At 39.8% G+C, this 26,523-nt stretch overlaps 1 protein-coding gene across 5 annotated transcripts; it reads left to right on the forward strand.

The window, feature by feature from the left end:
- Nucleotides 1–25,677, forward strand: CFAP221 (cilia and flagella associated protein 221). Of its 5 annotated transcripts, none has more exons than XR_003991699.1 (25): nucleotides 3–41; nucleotides 1,164–1,317; nucleotides 2,239–2,410; nucleotides 2,872–2,972; nucleotides 3,966–4,052; nucleotides 4,158–4,253; nucleotides 4,740–4,840; nucleotides 7,203–7,306; nucleotides 9,418–9,577; nucleotides 10,243–10,366; nucleotides 10,448–10,559; nucleotides 10,780–10,888; nucleotides 11,462–11,549; nucleotides 13,304–13,393; nucleotides 14,745–14,840; nucleotides 16,288–16,378; nucleotides 18,068–18,195; nucleotides 18,638–18,718; nucleotides 19,737–19,844; nucleotides 19,983–20,156; nucleotides 21,635–21,793; nucleotides 22,060–22,308; nucleotides 22,820–22,909; nucleotides 23,113–23,232; nucleotides 25,223–25,677. XR_003991699.1 is itself a non-coding variant. In XM_030488545.1 (25 exons), exons 3-25 carry the CDS (start codon nucleotides 2,272–2,274, stop codon nucleotides 25,344–25,346), a joined length of 2,577 nt encoding a protein of 858 aa, XP_030344405.1. In that variant the 5' UTR covers nucleotides 3–41; nucleotides 1,164–1,317; nucleotides 2,239–2,271; the 3' UTR covers nucleotides 25,347–25,677. The 5 variants fall into 5 exon arrangements, 4 of the variants coding, with proteins under 4 accessions (XP_030344406.1, XP_030344405.1, XP_030344407.1 ...); XM_030488545.1 differs by having other exon boundaries at nucleotides 22,214–22,308; XM_030488547.1 differs by having other exon boundaries at nucleotides 10,243–10,360; nucleotides 22,214–22,308.
- The last annotated feature ends 846 nt before the right edge of the window (nucleotides 25,678–26,523 follow it).

Below are 26,523 nucleotides of genomic sequence, written 5' to 3' on the forward strand. Positions count from 1 at the left end.
CCCGTTGCCTGGCGACCGGCGCGGCCCGGCGCGGCGCTGAGGTGAGGGCCGGGCCGGGGACGGGTCCCGCTGCCGGGCCGGCGGGAGCCGCCGTGAGGCGGGGAGCGGGGTTAGCAGAGGCTCCCTCCGGGCCGGGAGGACGCGTGGGGCAGAGGGGCGGATCGTTTCAGTCTCAGTCTCGGCGCGGTGCATCGCTCCCAGGGGCCCACAGAGGCTGGGGCGGGACGTCCAGCTCCCCTCCGACCGCGCTGGAGGTTGAGGCGGATGTGGCACCGACAGGGCTACGTGTTGGGGAGCTATAAGCCCTTCTGCCCGCTAAGAAACTCTACTAGCCTAATTCTATAGGGTGGACCTTAAAAGCACGTCTTGTGCTGCTCTTAAAGCACGTCGGTGCTTTTGCAAGTCTCACGCAGTATGTAATGGCGTTAAACTGCATCTCTTTCGGGTGGTGAGGTGTGCTAGGAGCTCTGACGCACCGAGGGGTTAGAAAAACCAAGTGCTGACAGAAGTGTGTTATCCAGGCCTGAGGGCATTTGGAGTGAGTTTGACTATTTCCTCGAAGGGAACCAGGATTGCACAGGTTTCTCCTGTTGGGGGCTTTGCACAAAAAAAAGTTGCATTAAGGTTAGACACAGGTATCCTGGAAAACTGAAGATCACCGGTCTATCAGTCAGAGATTCCAGGACCTTGGCAAGTAAATATTCATCCATTATTCTCCCTTTGAGGAATACTGCAGTGTGTTATTAAAGTTGGTGAGTGATGATTGTGCCATCACTTTAAATTACGGTTTAGATTACACCAGGAATCCTTTGCTAATATAAGTCTGTCTACAGCTTTCCAAAAGTTGTATTCCTCATAGGGAGTGCTGACCAAGAGAAGGAGGGTGGCAGTCGTGTAAGTTAAAGATGAATAACACAAGTGGAAAGAATGTAAGCCTTATGCTTAAAATTTATTTTAGCATGTTTTTGTCCGAGCTTGGTGGGTCCTACAACCTCAGCAGAAATTTTCTGTTGTTGTGCAAAATAATACACTTCCTCTTACAGATTTTCTGTTGCAAATGGAAAATCTGTACTTGGAGCCATGGAGTGGAAAATATTATTGAGGGCAGGGTTCTGGTAGCACATTATTTTAAGCTTCTTATTTATTATTTAATACTGCACAAGGTCATAAATCAAAGCAGTGCTTTATGAACTTGAAGCACCTCTCAACTTCTGAAGGATCTAAAACAGGCTAGAAAACCAGACGAATACCGGAGATGAGACCATAAAATGTAACAGGGGAGGTGGACCTCTTCAGTCCTCAGAAGTCTTGATCCAGGTATGCTGGGCATCGCTTTGGTTCTCCCCTCTGCCCATCTTCCCTCAAACTTTTAATGATTGGTGTTAATTTCAAAGGGTTATTGAAGCATCGGGTGAGTTCAGTTGCCCAATGATATTAATGCAGCACCATCCTGAGCTGCACACCCGCCTTCCCCTTCATGAAGAACAAAGACAAAATTAAGGGGTTTCAACCCCCTTCTTGAGGGCTGAGGAAGTCATCATGGCTTTTGACTCAGTGCTTTTTCCATAAATATGTTCTTCGCTTCATAGGAGAGCTAAGGGCTATATGCCATTTTTATGAAGATAATTTCTTGTGGATGGATTGTGTCTGGTGCCCTTATTGCATATTTGCACTTGTCATTAGGGAAGTTTATGTTCTGATAACTGTGCTTACATAACACAGGTTCTATAATACCCGTGGCCTTCTGGATTTACAGTTATCTTCATTAAATAACCCAGATGATGCTGTCCAAACAAAAGATTCAAATGCCAATATTCTTATCTCTCATATTGATATTTAAAAATTAATCTACAAGTTAACAACCCAAACACTCATGAGAGATTGGAAGAATATTTCTGCAGAAATCAGTTGGATAGCAGAATTATCGGAAGAACCTTGTCTCTTTTTCTGTGCTGGGAGATGTGAGGGAAGAGGAAGATGTCTTACACAGTCCTGAAAGGCAAATGTCCCTGATAAGCCTTAGAACAGATGAACATGCCCAAAGCACTCGGGCTTGCAGTGGGAGCAACGTTTCATGGAATCATTCAGTTCTTGTACTTAGTACATACAGAGAAATCTATTTCAGTAGGGAAAAAAGTAACTCCCTATCATAAATGTTTTTAGGCAGTTTTAGGTAACAGATGTTACCAGTGCAAGGGAAGACACTTTGATCATTACGTTACTTTGATTTGACCCCAGGTGCTGAGGAAACTGACTCCATTTCTGCTCAACATGGATGTAGTTAAACCGACCTCGACAGAAATCATGATTGCTGAGAAATCCTTCAAGAAAATACCCAGTGTCCTTCTGGACAGCCTAGTGGAGGAACCTAAAAAAAGACGTGCTGTTCCCAATCACCTGCTGGAAACAAGTAAGTTTCTGCTGACTGTTTCCCAACCTTGGAGCAATTCAAGGAGGCACTTTGTTATTATTAGGTTTTTTTGTAACTCATAGGAAAAACTCTCACCCTGCTGCTTAAATTGTGTCTTCCTGCAAGCCCAAATCATAGGAGAGATAATCAGAAAGACTAAAAAGAAAGAAATAGTGGCTGTGAGAATTCTGGCAGACCCTAACATTTTGGGGTGGCTTATTGAAGCCGTGATGCCAGAAGGAAATTGACGACAGAATCATGGCTCTGCTGGGGTAATAGATGCTGCCTTAACTTTCCATATATAGACTCATGTCTGCTTACAGGAGAAATAATCTGTCTCATTTTTTTTCCTCTATAATACATTGGGTGCAGCATAAAATACTTAATCAACATAAGTAACAATCATCATGTGTGTTTCATTTTTCTCCTTTACCCTTGTTTCCCTTGTTCTATCTCTGTAGAGATTTATTCAGAACGTCACAGGAGCAAAGTTGTACAGGCTGAGCCTGCTGTGTTACACTATGGAGGGTATGAAGTTGGAAAACACCACCAACAGACACTGGTAAGTGTCCGAGCAGGGATTCTCTTGGGGCTTATAAAAGGATAACAGAAGCTGAGTAGACTGCTTGTGGTTGTGAGGCCTTTTGCTCTCTAGACTGCTCTAAAAAGCAGCACTTAAAATGAGTGGCCCTGCGGTAACAAAATAGATGAGTACCATGCTGTGTATATCACTGTCCTGTACCTTTCTCTGTTTTACCTTTCTGCTTCCTGTGTCTGCAAGTACTGCAAGTGAATGTGACTTGCACGTCATGATTGAATGATTCATGCTTGAACTCTGTAAGAGATTGTTCTCAAAATGTACTTGGATTGTCACTGTATCTGCAAACCTGTTCACTGTTGGGAAAATTTTGAAAGCACCTCTGGTCTTCTGCCAAGAGCAATTTAATCTAAGGGAAGAAACAGTGCAGGGGTTTTATTACCTTTCCTAGTTTGGGTATTTCCTTTGCTTGTCTCTGCTTTCCCTTTGACTGCCTTTTGTATTCATGTTGTAAGTGTTTTGAGGCAGAGGTTGGGCGATTATGGTAGGCTAGGTTCTCCAGATATAATGAAAATAAACAAGATGCAGAGGGCTTTACAGGATGAACTGACACCATCCAATGGTTTGTTGCTTTGTAATCCAAAACAACACCATGGAATATTACAAAAATCCTGTTGTTTCAGACCTCTGTAAAAGTGAAGTCAACAGGTTATTTCATTTTTTGTTCATTTTGCATGTAAGCAAAACAGGACCAGAATTTGATTCAACATCAGCATTGTCTTTCGCAAGACTGTTATTCCTAGGTAAGGAATTGTGACTTGGTTCCAAAGACTGAAAAAGCAGGGTGCAAGGTTTACATAATTTCCTTTTAAATTCAGAGCATATTCAGAATTATTTCTACTAAAGTAAAAAATATTGCTTCTTTGCTATGGATGGTTTTACAAAAAGTACAGTTGACATTCTCAATTGACCTCATATTGTAAAGTGTTTTGTGGTTTGTTTTCTTTTGTTCTACAGAAGCTAATAAATACTTCTGTTGATGTAATAAACCTTCACATAATACCGCCTCAGACAAAGTATTTTCAGATCAAATACAACAAAACAGTAAGTGACAGAAAGCCTTCACACTGCTCTTTGCATGCAGCACTGGTTTTGTGTCATATAAGCAGCTTTTACATGTCTTCTGTCTTATTTTGGGTCATTTTCTAGTACCGGCTTGTCCCTGGCTTGTCATATGTGGTTACTGTTGATTTTTGTCCTGATGAGTGGCGGTACTACTATGACTGCATCCGAATTCACTGTCTGGTGAGGATTTATTATAAAATATATATACAGTTGTAATGGAATGAAACAACTATTAGGACATGATGATAAAGTAAAGATACAGTTAATCTCCTAGAGCCACATGCAAGTAAGTCTGGATTGGAGTATTTCATTTTAAGCACTTAAATTTTTTCTCTCTGTAAACATCCCGGTGCTGTGGGTGGAATATCTTCCTTATGCTGTTATTCGTTGCCAGTAGATCAGTCTTTGTGCCACACTGGTGCAATGTCTTAGCTGAACAGGCTTTCAGGAGCTCTAGAGAGTTGCTGAAAGTGTGGAAATACAGATGGATTCTGAAAGCGGGTAGAATATTAATATCCTGAGGTGAAAAACGGTGATGATCTCAAAGATGTTTTATGCCCACTTACTGGCCAACTACTACAAAAACATTTTCTTTCCATAACATTTATTCATTGTAAGAAATAAGTATTTACCTATTTTTTTTATTATTATTTTATTTTTCCCCAGGGAGATGATACATTAATTGTTCCTGTGCATGCTTACCCTGTAATGAATGTTGTAGAATTTCCATCATTTATAAATCTGTCCGATGTACCAGTTGGTCAGAGGTGAGTTAAGGACAGACATCTGTCCACATGCACAAAATCTGCAAAATCTCCTTTTTCTCTGTTTGTACAACTTAATGTCTCGGAAGCTTAAAGGAAGTCAGCTACCATCTGGACTGCAAAATAATTCTGTATATGAATAGTTTCAGGCGCATGTTCACAGGAAAGTAAATGCTGTGCAAGCTAAACATACACATAGATGTAACTGGGGTATCAGTCAGTCGAAATCGGTGCTGCCTCACTCCACTCATCATATGCGAAGCAATATGGCTGCTGTGCGTAACCTGTACGCTCCCAAGTGCTATGTCTTTTTAGCATTAAGAGGTGAATGGATCTTCCTTTCCAGATGAAGTACTCTGGAAATGAAGTTATGGTAGGTGTAAGTGGTAGCAAATAGCTAACCTCACTCCAGACGTTGATCAATCATTAGATTTGCTTCTTCTGTTTAAAAATAATTGAAGTGATCTTCTGATGTGGAGCTCTAAATAGCATAGATTTCATCTTACTCTCTGTTGAATAGATGTAACATTGACTGTTCTCATGAAGTAATCATAGTAATTGCTAATAGGAACTGGGAAGGGGAAAAGGAGAAGGGAAATCCTCTTGATTAGGATCTGGTTCTGTAGTATTTTGACTCTATTAGTTGTAATTATGGTGACTTGTGTCACTGTAAAGATGTGAGTGAAATCTAGGAACTGAAGGTCTTAGCAGCTAGGTTTTTTCTTAGCTTGTGAGTTGGAAGCAACTCACGATTTTTACTGAAGCACAGAAATAAGAATAGGCAAAACACATACAAGGAACATGCAAATTCTGCAGTAAAAATGAGCCCAGCATTGCAGAATGAACATTTGTGTCTTTTTGTTTGCTTGTTTTCCTAGTCCCCCTCAATCTGCTAAACTCTTGTGAATATATCAAAAGTGATGTTACAGCTTTCTTACTGGACTGAACATAACTCCTGACTTTCTGGGTGCCTCTAGGCATGATGTGATTCTATTTATTTCCTCCATTTTTACAAGTGCTGAAGTATACAGAATTTTCATACTCTCAGAATATAGAGAAGATATTAGACAGAGTACAAAATACATTTTTAAATAACGGAAAGATTTTTCAATACAACAGGAATGCTCAGAGATACACTGAGGGAATTTGGAATTGTTCCTGAAGAGAAAACTGATGGCTTCGAACCTTAACTTTTCATCATCAGTCTATTAAAAACTTTCCTAAAAACGAAAGCTCTCTGAAATACTTGGTACTGTGCAGAACTCAAGGGACTATGGGCTCAATCTATAGCCCACTGAGATCAATGGAAAAACTGCCTTTTACTTACAGTAAGTGTAGGATAAGGCCTATATTCCACCACCCAGCTTTCTCCTTAGGTACAGAAGTTCCATCACGCAACAAGCAGCATAATTGTCTTGGTTTTAAGGCATTTTGGTTACTGTACAAGCTGCACTATACCTTAAATTGCCTCCCCAGTTTGCTGTTGCATCTTCTTCATGAACAGGTCATAGAGAAGCAGTGTAAAAAGCAATTTGCTATTATTGTTTGTTTCCTTAGGCATTTCCAAATGTGTTTTCCAAAGGAACACTGTATAACATGCATTCTTTGTGAACCAGCAGGGTAAGATTTCAGCCAGACAGTTTACAAGAACCAGAAACAAGCCTGGGTAAATTGGTCTTGATTTGTAGGATGATGGATGGTATTACACCAATGCTTTTGTATTTCAACTTGATACATGAAAATAGACGCACACAAAAGCAAGACAGCTTGAAAAGATGTGTGCTAATGCCCCTCACATAACTTGTGTGAGACATAAAGAACTTTTATGAAAATCAGGCCATTGTATCATTATTTCTACAGTGGTTAAAATCCAGTCATTCTAATGTGTTGGAGTTTTCAACACTTTTGAATACTGCACAGTGTTTTCTCATCATCTTTCATAAGGAGGGCCATAGGAGAAGACTGATTTCTGGTTCTGTACTTATTGTTGCTCTCATTTGGATTGTTAGTACTTGCTAGATATTGCAGTTCTTAAGAGTTTAAGGAAACACATAAATAACTTCTAAAAAGTAGTTATTTTATTTTTTTCTGTGATCAGATTTTGTATGGGTAGGAGAAAGTAAGTTGAGATGTAAAATATCCAGCATTTGAATCAAGATTAACTCTCATTTCCTCACTGAGTGAAAGATCTGAAATACTTTGCTGTTTTGGAACAACAAGGAATGACTATTTCACACTAATAAGTAACCCATCCCTCTGAGCACAGATAAATTCAGTGCATATTGTGTATAATACAATTTTCCAGCTTGTAATTGATGGTTAGCTGTAGTTTTATGAATTTATTTCTTCCTTTCTCTCTTTTCAGTAAGGAGTATGTTATCTCATTGCAGTGCAGCTGTCCAATAGATTTTGAATTCCACATTGATTTAATTCAGCCTCACAGAGCCTTCACTGTCCAGCCAACATATGGTAAATTGAACTTATTTAAAATTCTATATGTTAAATCCATATTTATGTAGTTACTTGTCACAGTGTATTCAGTGCTGTACAGTAAAAGCCTTTGCTTCAGAGTGTTTCCAGGTACATGCAGGATAATTAATAGGAGTCATATGCAGTCTCATGGCAAATAGCCTTCTGTGGCTGTTAGATTTCTTTTGTCAATGCCCGGCTGCAGACCTCTGGCAAAATACAGGATGTCCCAAGCAGTCCATCCGGCCTTTGTCTTCTCTCTTTGCCAGTGTAGCCTTTTGAAAGGAGAGGGGCAGGAAGCTCAGCCTTCACCTCTTTATCACACCTCTCCCCAAGGACTGTCTGGCTCCTGCCCCATTAAAGGAACATCTGTCTTTCTGGAATAAGCATGCACCACATTACTTGATTGGGGGCACAGGAAATAAAAGGTGACTTCTGCTCTATCAAACATATCCCTATATCTGTTTTTCCCTGGTGGTCTGTAAGAATTTGATAGAGTTGTATCTGGTGCTTCAGGAGCTGTTACAGTGAAAGGTACAAAACACATCACTGCAGGTGTATCATGGGAGGCCGTGGATGTTAGATTCAGCCTAGACCTATGTGTACAGGCTTTACAAGCGGCAGGGACTTTTGGCTACAGTATGCTCAGCTATTTTCATTCCTAATGCAGGAGAGGGCTCTGTCTTGAGACAGACATACCTTTGCCGGTCTGATGCTATCACTGTTACATTGGCCAAATGCTGGCAGAAGCATATAAGTACCCAGCTGTTCTGACAAAAATGTTTATGCAGACCTGGCTGATAATTCACCCAGGCAGTCAGGTCAATTCCATGGAAATACATAAAGATCTAAATAAATAAATACCTTAAATCTGGCACTTAGCACCATTTGTGACACTGGAATTTAAACTTTGATTATTTACGCACTGCAATAAAAATTGCTGTTGTTCCTGTATGTACAACGATATGAATTTTCCCTGTCTTGTCAGATGGATTTTCATTCTTCAGAAGTAGCAGTTGAATTCTATCAGATGTGTGGTCCACAAAGATGAACTATGCTGCTGCCTTGAAAGAAAGAGGGGTCATTCTTTCAGGATAATCTACTTTCTTACTTTGTGCTTAAAGAAGTTTTGATATATCAAGGGAGGAAAGGAACAATATTACAATTGAGTAAAATGAGAGAGAAGTTGTAAAATTCACCAGGAAGTTTTTGGGGTTTCGCACAGTCATAGACAAAGTAGCTGGAACTAATTCATGCTTTCTAAGTTCACTTAGTTCTTGGAAGAAAGGGGAACAAAACATGAAGGAAAAAAACGTCAACCCAGTAACAGCGAAGTCAGAAACTTTGGTATCTGGGAATTCTGAGGCACTGAGCGATATCTGAAAAACACTAAGAAGATTTAGCACCTCTTCAAGCCATTGTGTTGTGAGATATGATGAAATAATATAAGAAATTCCACACACATACACAAAAAACCAAAACATCCCAATGAAACTAACTGACATTTAAAACTACAGGATGCAAAAAACCAGGCAATGGTCACTTTACAGAGACGAGAAATTAGTATTTCTGATGAGTTGAATAAATTTGTTGCAAAATGCTGAGGAGCATCAGGGCCTGTATCCTGGGATTGCACTGAATGATTAGGGATATGAAAGGTGGTTAAAGTGGCTGAGAAAATAATGGAGTAGGTGATAAAGAAATAAGACCAAGTACAGACAGGTAATGCATCAGATCCAGATGATTCCCCAGCTTGGAAGAGGACAGAGGAATACATTTATAATGCTTTGTTCATGAAAGCAGGACATGCCAGAGGCTTAAGACTGGCAGAAGCAAGTGAAGAATTTCTCCATATAAACAGGCAATCATTTTCACAATAATAGGAAATATTATAGTCTTACTGTCAAATCTCTCTGCTGTTGCAAAATATCTCCCATTAGTTGGCAATGGATAGTTCTTGAAAGACACTTTGAGACCTGAAATCTTTTCCAGGCCTACTGCCATCCATTCAAATATTAATATTTTTAAAAAAATGTAGTCCAGAGTCAATTTCAGCACACTTAAGTGGGCTCGTGTTAGATGGACTCACTGTTTTTCTCCTCTAACCACAGGAATCATTCCAGGCAATGGGAAAGTGGAATTAACTGTGAAATATTCCCCACTTGCCTATGGAACAGCACAAATGACAATGCAGTTACGGATTTCACAGTTTAAGTCAAAACCCTATGTATGTGTATTCACAGGAACATCAACACCACATCTGGGTCTAAGGTATGTGTAGCTGACTGATCTTTGAGTATTTTTTTGCCCAGTGCTAAAAGATACCTATGTATTAGGATTTCATGCCATTTGCTGTAATCATTTTAAACATTTGTATCTATGCACTTCTGTAATTTGACTGTTAATACATGTATCCGCTCTTCTACATCATTTGCTCAGAACGCCCTAATCTGTATGAAGTGAAACTGTACCAAAATAAACATAATCGTAGAATCATGGAATGGTTTTGGTTGGAAGGAACCTTAAAGATCACCCAGTTCCAGCTCCCTTGCCATGGGCAGGGAAACTTCTGCTAGACCAGGTTGCTCAAAGCCCAGTGCAGCCTGGCCTTGAGCACTGCCAGGCATGGAGCATAATGAAAAATTACATACCCTTACAGAAGTGTTGAGCATCCTCAGTTTCTATTATGACTGTTCTATGTTATTCTTATTGCTGGGGTCTTGCAACATACAGGGAGTTTTGAGCAAGAAGGTCTTTTAGGCTGCACTTATTTTTTTGTGAACTCTGAAAATTAGAAAGTTAGCTTCCAAACGTAATTTGGGAGAGACATTTCCAGTCTACTTGTATATCTAAACGGGGGTGTAAATGCATGTATTAGACTTATATGCCATTTAAAGAGTACTTAAAAGAGCAATTTCTGTCCTTCTGACACGTAGGAAAGAACATCTTGACAAACTACGAAGTCATCCAGAGAAAAAAGCTGCGTCTGCAGGAAAATTTGTGGCGTGGAGAAGAGACCAATTCAGTCGACCACGATCAAGGCCTATTCAAAAAGTAAAGGTGTGAACAGATAATAATTTATTTTTCTGGGCTGAAAATATTTCTTGTTTGCATTTTTTCCTATTAATCTATATCTTGTAGGAAATTGAATACCAGAACCTCAGATTCCCCACAGACTTGTCAAATCCATATGCTGTAGCTACTGTTTTGAATCAGGAACCAGGCAAATTGAGGATTAAGGACTTGAAAGAAGGTAATGTAATCAAACAGCATAAACTTGGTTGTAGCATTATTTGTATGTTTTTGATGAGGAATTCTACTTCAGAATTGCTGAGGTGATGTGACTGTAGTTTCTGTAACAAATCTCACCTTAGCTTTTTGTCTTAATGAGTTCAGTTATCGTAACAGTGGATTTCCCAATTAAAAATTCAATCTAGTTTGAGGTGTCATATGGCTTTCTGATATTCCTGCAGTCCTTTCCCAAGGCTGTGAAGGGATGAAAACAAGACAGATGAAGGAAACTCTATTTCAATTAAAAGTTAAACAAAATATTCAGGAAGAGGAAGCAAATCGTCTGAAGTGGTAAGTGTTAGTTAACTGCATTAACAAAACTGGGGTTTGCTTAACTAGGACCTCTATGAATGATATATGCAATATCCACTAGAGCATAGTGCTGCCTTTTCATGTCCTGATAGGTTTGGTTTACAGCTAAGTTACTGTTGGTTTATTTTTTTTCCTCTTCTGCCTAAGTGGAGTCTCAGCAGTAATCCTTAGTAGCACCCAATGAGGTCTTTGTGTTATGGTTGTGTTCAGAAAGACACCTGCTGAAAACCTTGTTCATTTAACCTTGTTCTCAGACATCTCATCTTGTGCCCTTAAGGGCAAAAGAAGCTTTCGTTATGGTTGTCAATAAGTCAGCGTTAAAATGTATAATGAAGTGAACAGAATTGCACATGTATATCAAACGGCATAAAGCAAAACACAGTCATGTGTGTAAGCATACTGTGGTTTCATTTGCAGTCCACAGATCTGCCATTTATGCTAAACATTATGGATCCCTGGACCCCTTAGGAAGAGGAGAGTAAGTCTGTTAGCCTTTAAATAGAGGAAACTGCATTGAGTAAAGCATTTTTCTTGCCTCCACTGTAAATGCAGGCAAGTTCATAAAGGCCAAGAACCAATCTCTGTGGAATTTAAAAAAGAGATTATTGAAAACCGACAGAGGGAAGAAGAACAATACAAGGTTAGTTTTTCTGGGGTTTTTTTCTACAAATTTAAAATAAAACTTGTACTTTCAGATTACGCAGTGCACTAGTGAATTGTATTAAGTTCTTTACATATTCAGGTTTTCTTCATACATCAATGCAAACCTGTGCTAGTTGAACAGGTTACTGCAGTTACATCTTTATTATGCCTGTGTATCAGTGTTGCTGAGGTGTCTTTACTCTTGGAGGCAGACACAGAGAAGGATAAGTTATTAATGCAAATATGACTAGATGTTTGCAGATTTGCACTCAGCCACATCACAGTGCAACATGGCAGTGTAATCCTATCAGCACTGTGGCTGCATCCAACCTGCTGTTTATATTGTACCTCTCTGAAGAGCTGATGTCCTGAATGGCTCAGTCAAAGAGCTAAACACAGTCAGTGCTCTCACACAGAGCCATGGGGAGGTAAATCATCAGGTTGTTCTTCTGAACCTTCACCTTCCCTCTCTTTGGTTTCTTCCAGTCATCCCAGATTGCAAGTCATCTTCCATGGAGGTGACAGTATCAATACATGGTGGCAGGAAGTATTTTTCCTCAGGTGGCACAGCCCGCAGGGACAGGTGGGGCTTGTCCCTCTTATCCTGCCTCTTGGATATTCAAGTAGCTTTTGATGTCCCACTGATTTCCAAGGAGCATCTTATGGGAGTAAAATTACTTATAGATAGGGTAAAAGCTTAATTTATACAGTGAATTAGGCACAGTGAATTAATTCAAACATTATATTTAATACTAACAAAGCAGAAAGTGAGTAAAAAGAGAATCTAAACTGTGAGATTGATATATCACTAAATTAGATGAATATTAAGTTTGTTTAGAAACATTTATTTACCTACCCATTGGCCATAGGGGCTCTGGAGATCTCTGGCTGGTTTCACAGTTGCCCCCATGACTTTCAGATAGAGGCATACTTTTGCTCATGCTGTCAATTTTTTCACCTTGAGTGTCATTAGGCTTCACAGAGTATTTATTATCCTTTCATCATTTGTTCGAGTGGCCACTCTGTTATACAGCCTGAGAGTGGCTGTCCTGCAGACCTTTGACTGGTCTGTCTTCCATCGTACTAACTAAAACCTCAGTCTATGAAAATCATGGAAATTTGATTCTGCAAAATAATGCCAAGATCTTTGTTTAAGACATAACGATATGTTGGAAATGAAACAATAGGTGAGTAGGACTGGGGTGAAAGAGGCACAATGAAAAGAAGTACTGGTATTCATCCAGCATGCCTGAACACTGAGAGGGTCGCAAAGAAGTGAAGTAATGTCAGTAGTAAACTGACAAAGTAATCAAAAAAAAAGTAATGTCAGTAGTAAACACATGAGCAGATTAAGGAGCTGGCACCATTGGAAACTGTGTCAGGAGATGTTCACAGAACATGGGAAAGCTGCAGGAAACTTCTGTAGCACTGCCATCTGGGAAGATCTGTTTGGGTGCTAACCTTTGGTGTCGGTTCCATAACCCCTCTCTGGCTGAATCTGGCTATGCAAAGCAAACTGTATTTCATTAGGGCAGAGATCTGACTGAAACCCAGACCCAAAAAGACATTATTTAACTTTGTTTGACTTGCTCAAGGGTTGCAGTAATCACTGTCTAGAAGAGAATGAAGACTGTGTTTTGTCAAGCACCTCTAGAATATTACAGCGTAAATTAGTTCCGCTAATAGTAAGGGAGGAAAGAACCCAGTGGATGCTTTGTTCTAATGTAATTGTTCTTCCTGATGATAAATTAGATCCAGAGAGGAGATCCTATCGTAGAACAGGAATTTCAAAGGAACGAAGCAGAAGTATCTTTCAGACGTGTTATCCGGGCTGTTGGCCAGGTTTGTTTATATGTTGTTATTGCCTGCCATATGTTATCATCACCTACTAAGCTAACAAACAGATAGATATTTGGCACTGCATACTTTTCCTCCTAATAATCCTATTTCTGTGTCAGTGTCTTATTTCCCATTTTACTTTCAGTACAGTAGGGCAAGCACTGCGCTACATAAGCAACACATCTTCTGACATTCTAATTAATATGAGAAACAAGTGGAAATTTGCAGGCCTAACCTCTGAATCATGTTGCTTCATTCTGAAAGTTCTTTTAGGAGTAGCTTTGTCATGCCTAAACATAAGGTTAAGCATATCACAAGGTTTGCAACCTTTACCTGCAGGTCAGATTGACAGGAACCTTTCTGGTACTTAGATTTTTTTGTCCTTCTCTGTGGTGTGAGGTGCTTTCTAAGATCCATTTCCTCGGATTATTTGGAGCTTTATTTAATAGATAACCTGCTACTGAATGAACTTGGGATGGTAGCAACACAAACTGCCTTCTTGAGGAACATAGTAGCTGTCGGAGTTGTCTTTTGCTATACTCTTACACCTGTTACGATGTGCTGAAAATTGTTTGGTGAGGCATGGCATGGGGTTGTGTAGAGCTGGTGTTCTGAGGGCCTTCCTCATCTAAATGTTGGTTGAGCAGCTGCCCTCCTCTTGAGAGGTACTGTACTCTGGGAACACTGGAGTCTCTTCTAGTGCCATGTTCTTCTGTCACAGTTTAAAACTGGAGAAGAGATTAATGCATCAGAAAGATTTACTTGTGTTCAAAGAGTATTCCAACAATTTAAGACATTAAATATAGAGACATCACCTCTTCCTCAAGTATGTCCAGAGCCAGAGATCACTACGTATGGGGAGATTCTCTGGGGGACTATCACTCTAAATTTACCCTTGTCTTTTGCCCTTCTGTATGTGTGTACTGTCAGCCATTATTGGAGTCAGGATGGGCCACTGGTTTGAGTCCTTACACCTATCCATACAAGATGAAGTGTGGATTTGGTAGAGAATTAGTACATTCTTTCCACTGTTTGACTGCCCATGTATTGCATTGAAGTAATAGTATGTGGTTGTCATTTGTGTGGATGCAAAGCATGCCACATTATCTCTGTGTTCCCATACTGCATCTGCAAATATTTGTCGATTACCTCACATTAAGCCCTGCAGTGAAGGCTTATGGTTAAATGCCAATACTGGAAATGTTTTCACTTGACATAATTTCAGTGTTTAGAAACAGCGCACAGATTCAGGCCGAGAAATGACTCAGGCTGGAGGAAATTTCTCACTTGTCTAATTGTAAAAAGGGTGTGATTTTTCTTTTCTGTTTCTTTTTTTTTTTTTAATACCATGCAGTATCCAAGTGTCCATCCCACATTTGACCTGCTCCGTAATGACCCTTGGGACAACAGAAACAGGATGTTCAGGAAATTCCAACAAGCAGCATACAGGGTAATGTGAACAACTAGAATGCAGTGTGATGGCATGATGCCTTGGAAATAGCACAAGAGAACACGCAAACCAGCACATAAGGAGTCTTCACAGCTAGCCAGGGATTTGATAGTTTAATAAATATGTCCCTGCTTCACCAGGAAATAAGGATCTGGAGTAAGTTTTGTATTCAGCTGGTGTTCCAGCTGGTGCTTAATATTGTAATGGATGCTGAGCAAATGCAAATGGATTTAGATATTTTTTTTTTAAGTGAAAAATACTTCTGCACAGAAAAGAGCATATTTCAAAATGTATATAGTTGCTCAGTTTTGGGCCCCTAGGACAAGAAGGACATGAATAAGCTGGAGTGAGTTCAGTGTAGAGCCACCAAGATGGACAGGGTCCAGAGCACTCATTCTGTGAAGACACACTTACTCAGCCTGGAGAGGGAAGGTGGAGGAAGAGAGCAGTACCTTCCAACACCTCTGAGGAAGTTCTTGATGATGGAGCCAATATCTTTGGAGAGGTGCATGGTGGGAGTATGGGAAACAATGGGCATAAATTCAAATAAGAGAGGTATAGACCATGTATAAGGAAATACTTTTTCACCATGAGGACAGTCATTCATTGGAGCACATTACCCAGAGAAGTTGTACAGTCTGCATCATCCTTGGATGTTTTCAAGACCAGACTGGATAAAGCCCTGAGCAACCTGGTCTTATCCCATCAATGACCTTTCTTGGAGCAGAAGGTTAGACTAGGATGTTCCAACCAAGAAGCTAAAGACTAACCCATAAAATCACTTAACTCAGTGGGTTTAAATATGATCTTGCATCTCCACTGCTCTTTTTCCAATAAATCTAAATGTAGCAAGTGATATGGATGCTTCTTACTTTCCTAGTATCCAGTTTAGATATTCTTCTCCAACCTATTCACAATATTAGGCTCCACACAGAGGTCCCGAAATGAAATACTCTTTCCAGTATTGCACAAATAAAGAGGTGGTTAAATGGTCCCTTCCGGTATTAAAACCTAGGACTCCCCATTGCGATATATGACACATTTCAAAGCAAATTTCACAGTGCAGGTTAATACTTCTTCTCCTCATTCATACAAGTATTCATATGGCCCTGATCATCTGACTATCTACCCACTGTTAAATCTGTACATGCCAATAGACACAGCTGAAGGATTAGGACCTAGCTAGAAAAAGTCTGATTAACCACAAGACTAAATGAAAACTTGAACTGTTTTTGTTGAATAATGTCTTGTTAGAGTTGAGATCCATTCTACATCTCTCCTTTTCCATTTTCTCCCTCCTGAATAGAAAATTAACTGTAGTTAAAAAATCTGAGAGATGGACAAGTGAGCTCTGTAGAATAAATACAGTTGTAATGGATGTTTATTTCTATGGCTGTAAATCTTGCAGTGTTCAGCTTAATGTTAAACTATAACATCATTCTCTCAGATTATCATGCAGAATCGCCTAAATCGTTTGCTGCTTCTGTTCCGTGGGCTAAGCAGAGAAGCCAGAGGCTTGAAGGAAGGCTCTGTGTATGGTAAGGAGTAGAAGAACAAGTTGATATTTCGGCCATGAATTATGCGGATTGTACTGCAGTGTGTCAGGTGTGTTACATATAAAGACAGAGTCCTTAAAAAGGAGTTTTCCAACGAAGGAGAGCAGTGTGACAAGGTGGAATCATAGAACCACAGAATGGTGTAGGTTGGAGGGGACCTTTCGAGGTCATGTAGTCCAACTCCCCTGCAATAAGCAGAGACATCTTCAACTAGATCAAGTTGCTCAGAGCCCTGTCCAGCCTGACCTTGAATGTTTCTAGGAATGAGGCATCCACCACCTCTCTGGGCAACTTGTTCCAGTGTTTCACCACCCTCATTGTAAACCATTTCTTCCTTATGTCTGGTCTGAAACTACCCTCTTTCAGTTTAAAAACATTACCCCTCTCCCATCACAAGAAGCCCTACTAAAAGGTAGAAATGGCTATAGTCAAAGTACATCTATTTTTCATACACATTATTTACCAGATTTAAAAAAATGTGATTAACTCTTCTTAGGAGCCTTGCAGTTTATCTACTTAATAATAGGGCAGAAGTCGTGGATGTTCCATCACTGGAAGTGTTCAAGGACAGGTTGAATAGGACTTTGAGTAACCTGGTCTAATGGAAGGTGTCCCTGCCCATGACATGAGGGTTGGAGGTGATCTTTAAAGGTTCCTTCCAATCCAAACCACTCTGTGATTCTAGTTCCTCTAGGCATGAGGAATAATGAAAAGGCAGATGGGATTGTATGAGAAACAGACAGGTAGGTAAACAGATCAGGTGGGTCCCAAGAGGTTAGAGACATAGGATAAGAGGAGCTTATTTCCTGGAGGATGGAAGAGGGAAAGACACCTGAACGTGATGAAGGCAAGGTATCTAAACTCAGTGAAATGAGATGGTAGGAACTACGAGATACATGGCTTGGGCCAGTACTGGTTTGAGTTTTCCTCCTTCTAATTTTTTCATGTAAGTGCATTCAAAAAATCACTTTTCTTTACAGTGAAATGAAAGTGCTGGCCTGGATAAGTTGCTTGTTCTTTAACAGCCATAGAAGGAAACTGGCCTTGGATGGAAGTCACAGTCGGATATACTGGGGACAGAAGAGAATTTGTGTCACTTATTTCCCACTCCCTTGTACACACACAGTTTGACAACTGCTGAAATATCTTTCCATATCAGGCCTTTTCCGGCTTCTGCAAGTAGGCACTTTTAATTCCCAGAATACAGGAGTTGCAGGGATGCTTCGAGAAGAAAGCATAACAGCAGTTAGTGTAACAGAGGCCTTCTGACCTCTCTCTGCCTTGCTGAGCAGAATGAGAGAGAGGACCAGGCTGGAATAAGTGAGGTTTAACGTCCTTTTAGAAAAGGGGAAATTAGATCTGTCTGATAGTCAAGGTATTGTGCCTGCTATATTGTAGATGTGGCATTTAAAGTCTTTAGGAAATATTATCTTTTCATATTGAATTATGTATACTTATATTTGTGTATATTCATAAAATTATATTTATAAATTTAGAAATTAATATATAAATATTAGGCTAAAAAATTTTAAATTAAAATTTGTATTAAAATTACTAGACATACACTGTCTTGGGAAAATGTTAAATATATTTTGTGGCTTGATTCTATTTTTAAAACGGTGTATTGACATATATTAAAAAATCTTAGTATTTGCTTTCCGTTCATGACAGAAAGCAAGAGTTTCAGCAAACCAGAGAAGAGTGAAGAATGTAAGGGCTTTTCTTCCAGCATAACTGAAGATTGTATATTGCCTTTTGAATTTCCCTTTTACAGTTCCCATGAATTGCAGCAAGATTTGGTAGGTACAGTAAAAAAATGATGGCCCACACTCAAGATAGAATTTTGTTGCTGACATTGGCCTCAGGCCCAGTACTGTCTTTATTAAAATTTCACAACGTGACTGGTGTTCTGGGGTTCTGACAAATTAATTCAGGACTTCAGATTTGCTAAGGGTGCTGCTGATAACAGTAAAAAAATCTTTGCATTCTCTTAAAGGCATTCTAAAATTCTGAATAATATAATACATTCATGATCAGAGTTATTAACATCCATGATTTTGCAGAAGAAAAGAAATAAAAAATAACTGAAATGCCAAAGTCCAAGAAAGGACAGGAGAAATATCAAAAAAATGTTTGCATAATTATTTCCATATGTTTTTAAGTAGCGGTACTTATGGATTGCTGCCAATGCAAAACCAAGGCCCACCATATTATTGGGTTTTAAATACTTTATTCTTTCAGGCACCTGATGCTCTTGGCCTAGTTCCTATTGAATCTGTAGATGTGAAAGTGAGACACGTTCTTCCTTTTTACGACTTGAAGGTGAGTCAGAACAGCTCCCTCAAACGTATCATGTTTCTCTTTCACCAGTCCAGTTAGACATGTTTTCTGCCTGATTCAGTGGCCCCAGTGTGCAGCCCAGTAGAAATGTTACCTTAATATGGCTATATGATTAACATGCTTTTATTAAAAACATATTTCACCTGTTTCAATAAGTAACAAGCTTATAGCCAGCAGTAGTCCTCTCTCCAGACAGAGGTGAACCACCTCAGCTGAAATTATTATATTTCAACCAACAAAGTCCTTCTATGAATAAAGATACTGCAAGCCTTGCACACCACACAGGTTTAACTTCGATGTTAGAGTTTTATGAAAGTGACATTATAGAAGTGTCCTTCCTTTTAGAGAGTAATGGAAGTCTTCTGTTTATTTGGCACTCAGTTCTGCATGCTTAGTTTCTTCATTCCTGCAAACATCTCTTGGAAATATATTTTTTTTTCAACTTTATGAATACAGAAACTTTTTTTTTCTCCTGACTTCTAAACCCTTTTCTCTCCAACTTTTGAATAGCAAAAGATCGAATTCTGCACCCCATCAAAGTCAAAACATTCCTCCAAGTTCAAATAAATACAGATTTGGGCTCAATGTTCACTTTTTTTTTTTTTCAGATGGCGTAACAAGTCTAGGAGCTTTCTTATAGCGTCTTTTCCCCTTATTACACATTAGTTCATCTATCACTGTTACATATATTACTTAACACAGCTTTTCTCCACCACATTAAGTTCAGTATATTTGATCAAACACCTGTTAAATCCATGATCTTTTATAGAAAAGCAAGAATGGAAATATTCCTTTCTGCCCTCATTCAGCTTGTCCTGGTGAAGTACGGCTTCTCAAAGCTTTGGTCATACACCACGTTCCAGAATAGTGATCCAAGTATCTTTTACCACAGAGATGTGATGTGTCTGTGATAAAGCTGTAATGTTCCATTCCATCTATGAGTTAATCATCAGAAGTGATTACTGTCATGTCCTGCAGCACGTTTTTTATTTTCACTTAGGTTCCTCAGCATTTCAACATTATGAAGTACCAGCCATTTTGTACACACTATGCAGCCACAAGCTACAAACCTCGAAAACTTTCCCGACCACTGAGGCAGGGAGCCCAGGTAACTAGTCATCTCAGATACAAACTTTGCTGAAGCCACTCCCAACCCTACATTCCTACAATTATTTGATTCATTTTGTCTCAACATTTTATACCAAAAGGCTTACTAGGAAAACGTTTAACGTCTGTGTTTTTCAAGGACGAGTTGATTCAAGTAATTGCTTCTCCTGAGGGGCAGCTTGACCTGGTCTCCCAGAGGGCAGATTTTCACAAACCATCCCCAGAAGCAGCAGAAAGGGATATCAGCCTCTTAAAACTGGTTCCTCCCCAAGCTTTAGTCTACCCTACAGAGAGCATCTCACTTCGCATTTTTGTAAGTAGAAGTTGACTTCCGCAAAGAACCTAAAAACAGAGGGTAAGAGGGGTTTGTTTCATCAGAAGCCTGATGTGGAATTGGTGGGCAATTTTCTTACTCAGATTGGTATATAAATTTATCTACAGTGAGAGTAATCCTCCAAGGTGCAAGCCCTGGTAGGTAGAAGTCACAGAGCAAATCCCACTGAGAGGGGAACCATTTCACTTTAAGGTGGAATTTGATCAGTTTAGGAAAGGAATGACAAGGCAAAGTTGCCAGTGAACTGGAGACCCTTCCAGTCTCACACTCCACAAACGGTCACTGATCCCAGGATTCCCTGGAACACCATGGGGCCCCTCCCATCTTCTCCATTTGTTTCCTCACTTGGATGTTAGAAGAAAAGCCATCTTGGCATCTCAGTCCTTCTGTAACCTCATGCTCTTGCCCAGGTAATTAGGACAGGTGCAGTCTTTTTCCTTCTGTTCAGCTTGGGGACTGCAGTTCTGCCTGATCCTGAGGTAAACTGACAAAAGTGAAGTCAAACTCTCTGCTCACGTTGTGTCCTGCTGCCTTAGATAGTTCCTGCTGCCTTTCCGATAGTTCTCATAGCATCTGAAAACCACATTTCCAAATTATTAGGCACAGAGACTGAAAAAATCACAGCCACGTGTGTGGGAGGGTTTTCTGTTAATTGTCATGTAGATTTTGCTACTTGGCACCGAGTGCAGAAGGTATTTCCCAGACTGCAGCACAGCCTGGAGGTCCCTGAGGTGTCTCTGAGCAGACAGAGACAGCTGTATAGCTCAGTGAAGTGCTGTGCATGGGTATAGGCAGCATCTCCAAGCCAGCATGGCACTGTGTTCGACACAGGTGGCTTTGTCTTTCAGCAGTACTTAGCTGCAATGGGCCAGAGCCTAGTGTGCTAGTATGGTGATCTTGGCATAACATATATGGTATAGACTTCTCCTCACTGCGTGCAGCCAGGACTCCAGTGGACCTAGTGATGAGATCCTCTCTGCATCACTTTCGCATCGCTTTCATCCCTCTGTCATGTCAGTGTAAGAGCCAGGCACAGCCTGACCCCACACTACGCAGCATTAGACTTTACTCAGAAACAGATGCTAGTGCAGTGAAATAGATGGCAAAACGCTCACTAGCTTCCACCACAGCAAAGTCAGTTCCCATTCTGAACTGTTCGGGGAATCAGCAATGGATTTTGGAGTAATCAGGAAATAGTTTTTTCTTCCAAACTTGGAGACAACACCTAAATTGCTGTATTTTAGACAGCTGAGAGCATGAATAAACCAGGCAGATTATGGGTCTGCGATGAGGGGAAGAGACAGGAAATGAATGGTCTCACCAAACAGAACAGTCACAATGAGACACAGGTGTGAATCTGGAGAGACTACATTATTTGTAAGAACTGAATTTTCATCAGTTTAGTTCTTTATGGTGCTCAGAATGATTCTGTAAAATAATCTCTTCTTTGTTTTTAGAACCCTACTCCAGGGTTAGTTCCAGTTTTACCTCCTTTGGCTTATTCTGAAACAAATATTGAATATCATCTTTGTCCTCATCCGAAATACACCTTTACCAAGGAATGCCCCAAAGGATCCAGTATTCCCGTCACACAAAAGAAATTTCTACATCACAAGGTATGGCCTTTTGAGTTTATTGTATCAGTACCAGGCTTGGATATGTTCTTGCTAAGAATTTGTTCCAAGGAATCTAAAAAGAAGATCAGGAGTCATCCTAGATAGGAGACATTTTCAAGTATAAATTATGCATCACCTAGATAGTCAGTTCATGGGTCAGAATAACTTGTTCTTGTTAGGCTTTATCCATGCCTCTTTTTTATCCCTAAATATTTCTCTCCTCTTTCCTTCTTTTCACTGTCTATTGTATTTTCATGACCTTGCAGTGGAGGAAGCATCTTTTAAATGTAGAGAACTTCAGCTTATCGGATTCAATTCTCAGCCAAGAAGTCAGACAGTCTGTCCATCAAGCCTCTCTCCCCACTGCATACACTGCATTATGGATTAGAGGTCTGATCGCTGTAGCACTTGTCATTTCAGGATGTGATTTCTGGAGTAATGGAATGGAAAAGATTCTTACCAGTGGTATATTCTGCTTTTTCTAACACTCCTACATGGACCAGTACAACACCTAGGTAAGAAAGAATTTGAGTATACAGTGCCTCTACCCGGCACTAGTTTCTGCTGTCTGTAACTACATTAACCAGTCCCACAGATAAAAGTGGGACTATGGGTGGAAATAATTGCTGCTCAGAAATCCAAAACCAATGGGGAAAACCCCTGCTGACCTCATTGAGGGGTGGGTTAAGAACAATATTGTTAGAGGAAATGCCTAGCCCTGGAAGAGTGCCAGTCTGGACTTTGAATAATATCTTTCCTGAATGAATACCTTTTGGTTCAGTCCAAGAAGACCCTGGGAGGTACAAACTCTGTCTGTCCCGCAGAAGTATGAATGGTAAAACGTTTAACATGTGGGCACCTGTACCAAGTAGTAGCCAACATCTCTCAGGCTCATGTTCCCTACTATCACAGCAGTGACTGACTACATCATCTTCATTGTAACTGCAACTATGTGAAGCTTCAAAATATAAACATTTAGTGCAGTTACTCTCTGTCTCTCTTAAACTAATACCATTTCCCTCACAGGGATCCTTACAGTTCAGATATGCTTCCAAGAGATGTACCTCCAATGCTGTGTGAGTTACCTGAGAGAGACAAGGAGAACATAATCGACCAGTAAGTTTCTCCTCTATTTTGTACTAAGTGTGACTGATGATTATTTCTTGAAGACTTGTATGGATGTACCTAAACCTGTCCAAGAGATCCCCAAAGGCAAAAGCACGAAGTCGCTCTTGCATAAAACATACTTTCATTTTTGTTGGCTAAAAAATATTTCTAAAAAGATCAAGCCAACTATTCTTCATCTTACTAATTTTTAGAGAGACAGATGAAACTGAGTTCAAAATGATTCTTACTCCAGAGATGGTGAGAGCTGAATTTCCACAAATTGGGCAGACACTTGCAGAAGAACGCAAAGAGAAATCAGCAAAAGAGGAAAGGTAGGTATGATCTTAAGTTAGGGGGGAGGAACGGGAGGAAATCTGAAGACAAGCATTCCCTTCAGAATTATGTAGAAAGTCATACTGAGATGCTCTAGGGCCTCCATCACGAGTGGGATGTAGGTCTGTACTTTGAGCAAATCTGCACTGCAAATGTGATCTCTGGATTGTACTTCATAAAGCAGCTGGGAATGTAACACACTGGCTTGGATGTTTCTGACTCAGTTTTATCAATATGATCTAACACTTGAGGCAGTTTTCTTGCCTTCATAGAGTTATTAAATGTTCTTGGACCAGTGGCTTTTGCTTTTTTGGGTTAGATATTTATTAATGCTGGCAGAGGAACTAGCCCTTAGAATTTCCCACTGGCATGGTACTTTTTTTTTCAGGCGTTTCCTAGGAGTAGACCACATTTGCTCTGCTGTCTGAGCTTCACACTCCACGAACTCCATTGTGTTTTCATCATACAGCCCAACATGTAAAATAACTTTCATTCATAAGTAGAATTACCTGCTCCCTGAAATATTGTAAACTGGCCACTGTAGAGGACAAATTCTGCCTTTTGCCTCCAGTGTTGTCAAGCTAATGTCCTGAGTTTGCAGCTCCACAGAGAAACTTTGAGGGGAAACCTGAGGACAAAGAAAGATCTGAGGGATGAGTCTTTGATGGGGTTGATGATTACCATCATGGTTTAAAAAAGCAGCATTTCAGAACTGCCTGGCAGCAGCATTGGGCTGGAAGCACTGTGTGAAACTTGGGGATATGTGATGTTGCAGGAAGGATGCAAAGAAGTATAAGAGCTGGTAGGTGGGACACTGAGGGCCACAGGGCTTGAGCAGCAGGCAGTATGGGTAGATGAAGAGATTGCAGACCAACACATGAGAAAGTGCTGAGTTCTAAGTGTGTTTTCATAGATACCTTGTGTGTCTTGGAGCATGTGAATCAAGCTTTCTGTCCAACAGTTGTCCCCTCTTTAAAGAGGCTTAGATGTCAGGATATGCATAGTAGCCTGAAACTTCCAGAGCCATCAAGAAATTTGAATGTCTCATTTTCTGTAATTTTAGAGGGAAATTACTTGATTGACATTGAAATCCTGTGCAACTGTCAGCCATTAAACTTTAAAACAGGGCTGCATATATGAGCCCTCTGACTAAACGCTGATTGCTGTATTGTAACTACTACAGCATCGATCGATTGAAAATAATTTGCTGTGAAAATACAGATGTGTCAGACTCAGTGATAGTTTTTACGTTTTATGACACTCTGCTTGTCAGAACATGGGGATTTGGGATAACTTGTGTAACTAAAAAGTGACCTTTTTCTCCACAGGGATACAGTGTTGGTTACTCAGGTGCTTTACCTGAGTAACTAGTTTTATAACCATAAGGGTTTTGGGGATTTTTTTGAAGTTCTAGATGTTTTCTTCAAAAATGAAGATACTTTTCTATATTAAACACCTCTGAGTATTGATATTTACTTGTTAAAAGCTTCCTGTTTGGCTTCGTAAAGAGGGAAACAAAAAATTATTAGTGAACAATGAAGTCTCAATCCTTTCTTTTGTCACTGGAAGGTTCTTTGTTGTTATGGATAGGGTGATGTTTCTCTAGAGGACAGAGAACGCATTGCTCCTTTACAGCAGTTTCAACATTTTATCTTTAAGGAAAACAAGTTTTTTCACATGGACGCTCTTGTTCTGGCCATTACATCATACATTCCTTCATAGATAAAGTGTAAAACTCAATCTAGTATGTATTTAGCTTTCCTAACTGGCCAAGCAAAGAGTGAATGTTCTTTTCATAGTTTCACTCCTTTTCCAGTTCTGCATAAGTAGTGAAATACCCTCTCTGTTCATTATATATATATTAAAAAAAAAAAAAAAAAAGAAGAGAGAGAGAGAAATGATGTGTGTGTCTTCCTTTGTTTTTGTCAGCATTCCGAAGTAGCTTCCCTGGCTATTATAAATACAAATGATATTTAAAATTTCTTGCAGAGACCTGCACAAGCATCCAGATGGACATTTTCAGCTCGAAAACAATGAGCTCAAAGAGAAGGTTCAAAAACATGTGGAGGAAATGAAGCTGAAAGCACTTAATAAAACCCTTATTCTGGGATAAGAATAATTTTACAAAGTCCATGGCTTGGCACTGCTTATCCTATTAATGTGTAAGGCTGCCTATATCCTCACTACATGTACTTACGTTCAGCAAAGTCAGCAACTTTCCATGCAGAGAGAAGAGAACCACCAGTAATGCCACCGCTATCAAGGACTTTCACTGTGACCATTACCCCACTCTGTATTTCTTCAGTGAGAATCCTCAGCCATGTACCTGCTCATTTTGTCCTGGTGCAAAGGACCAGAGATGTATTACTGGCATATAAATAGTTTGGTAATTAATGTACAGCCCAATATTTACAAATAAAATGTGAAGAGTCTTCATGACCAAATTCTTCTCATTTTGGGTTTTTTTTTTGGTTATGACCTGGCCTTGAATTTTTGCAGGTAAGTCACTAAATCTCAGACTTGACTGGGAATCATACGCTTGAGATTTTTAATGAAAGGGAAGACTTGAACACAATTGCTGTCCGTAAATGTCCAAGCAGATCTCATTAACTGTTCAGGAGGTTAAATCAATGTACAGCTCTTTTGGCAATAGGGTGTATGTATTGGGTCAATGAACTACAGAGCCTCATGGGAGACCTATGATGCTTGGGATGTATTCCCTAGGAAAGCAAATATATCAGCATTATTGCCTTTCATCTCAGACGTCTCCTGCTTTCTTGTGGGCAAGCTGGACATCAGACAAAATTGGTTTTACCCATAGTGAGTTGATGGTTCATTTTGAAGAGTGCTCCAGGCTATTTGTGCTGAAAAGCACAAATTTTCTGAACTAAAAGGCATGGAAAATGCAGGAATACCTACTGCATTCCTAGAAGCCATACTTCTTTCCAGACACTTTTAAAACCCCTAAGAAAATAAGTTTATTTCAGAGAGAGGAGAACAGTCTAGACAAACTATCCAGGGAGATAGAAAATGGGAAAGTAGGGTGAAAACAAAGCCACAGAGTAGCCTGTATTATACTAGCTACATACTATCTCTGCTCACTTCAGAGAAATAATTGGCAAGGAATTGTTCACAATGCAGGTCTGGATATCTGCAGAATTTCTCTGAGTACAAACAACTGCTTAAATACATACACATTGCTTTTTTTCTTCTGCAAGTCATGAGGAAAGCAGTTGATCTTTTAAGAGTTTCTTAACATGACCATAACACAAACATTCTCACAGTTGACA

This window comes from Strigops habroptila, chromosome 5 (assembly GCF_004027225.2).
Source record: "Strigops habroptila isolate Jane chromosome 5, bStrHab1.2.pri, whole genome shotgun sequence".
In the NCBI taxonomy this organism is placed as follows: domain Eukaryota; kingdom Metazoa; phylum Chordata; class Aves; order Psittaciformes; family Psittacidae; genus Strigops; species Strigops habroptila.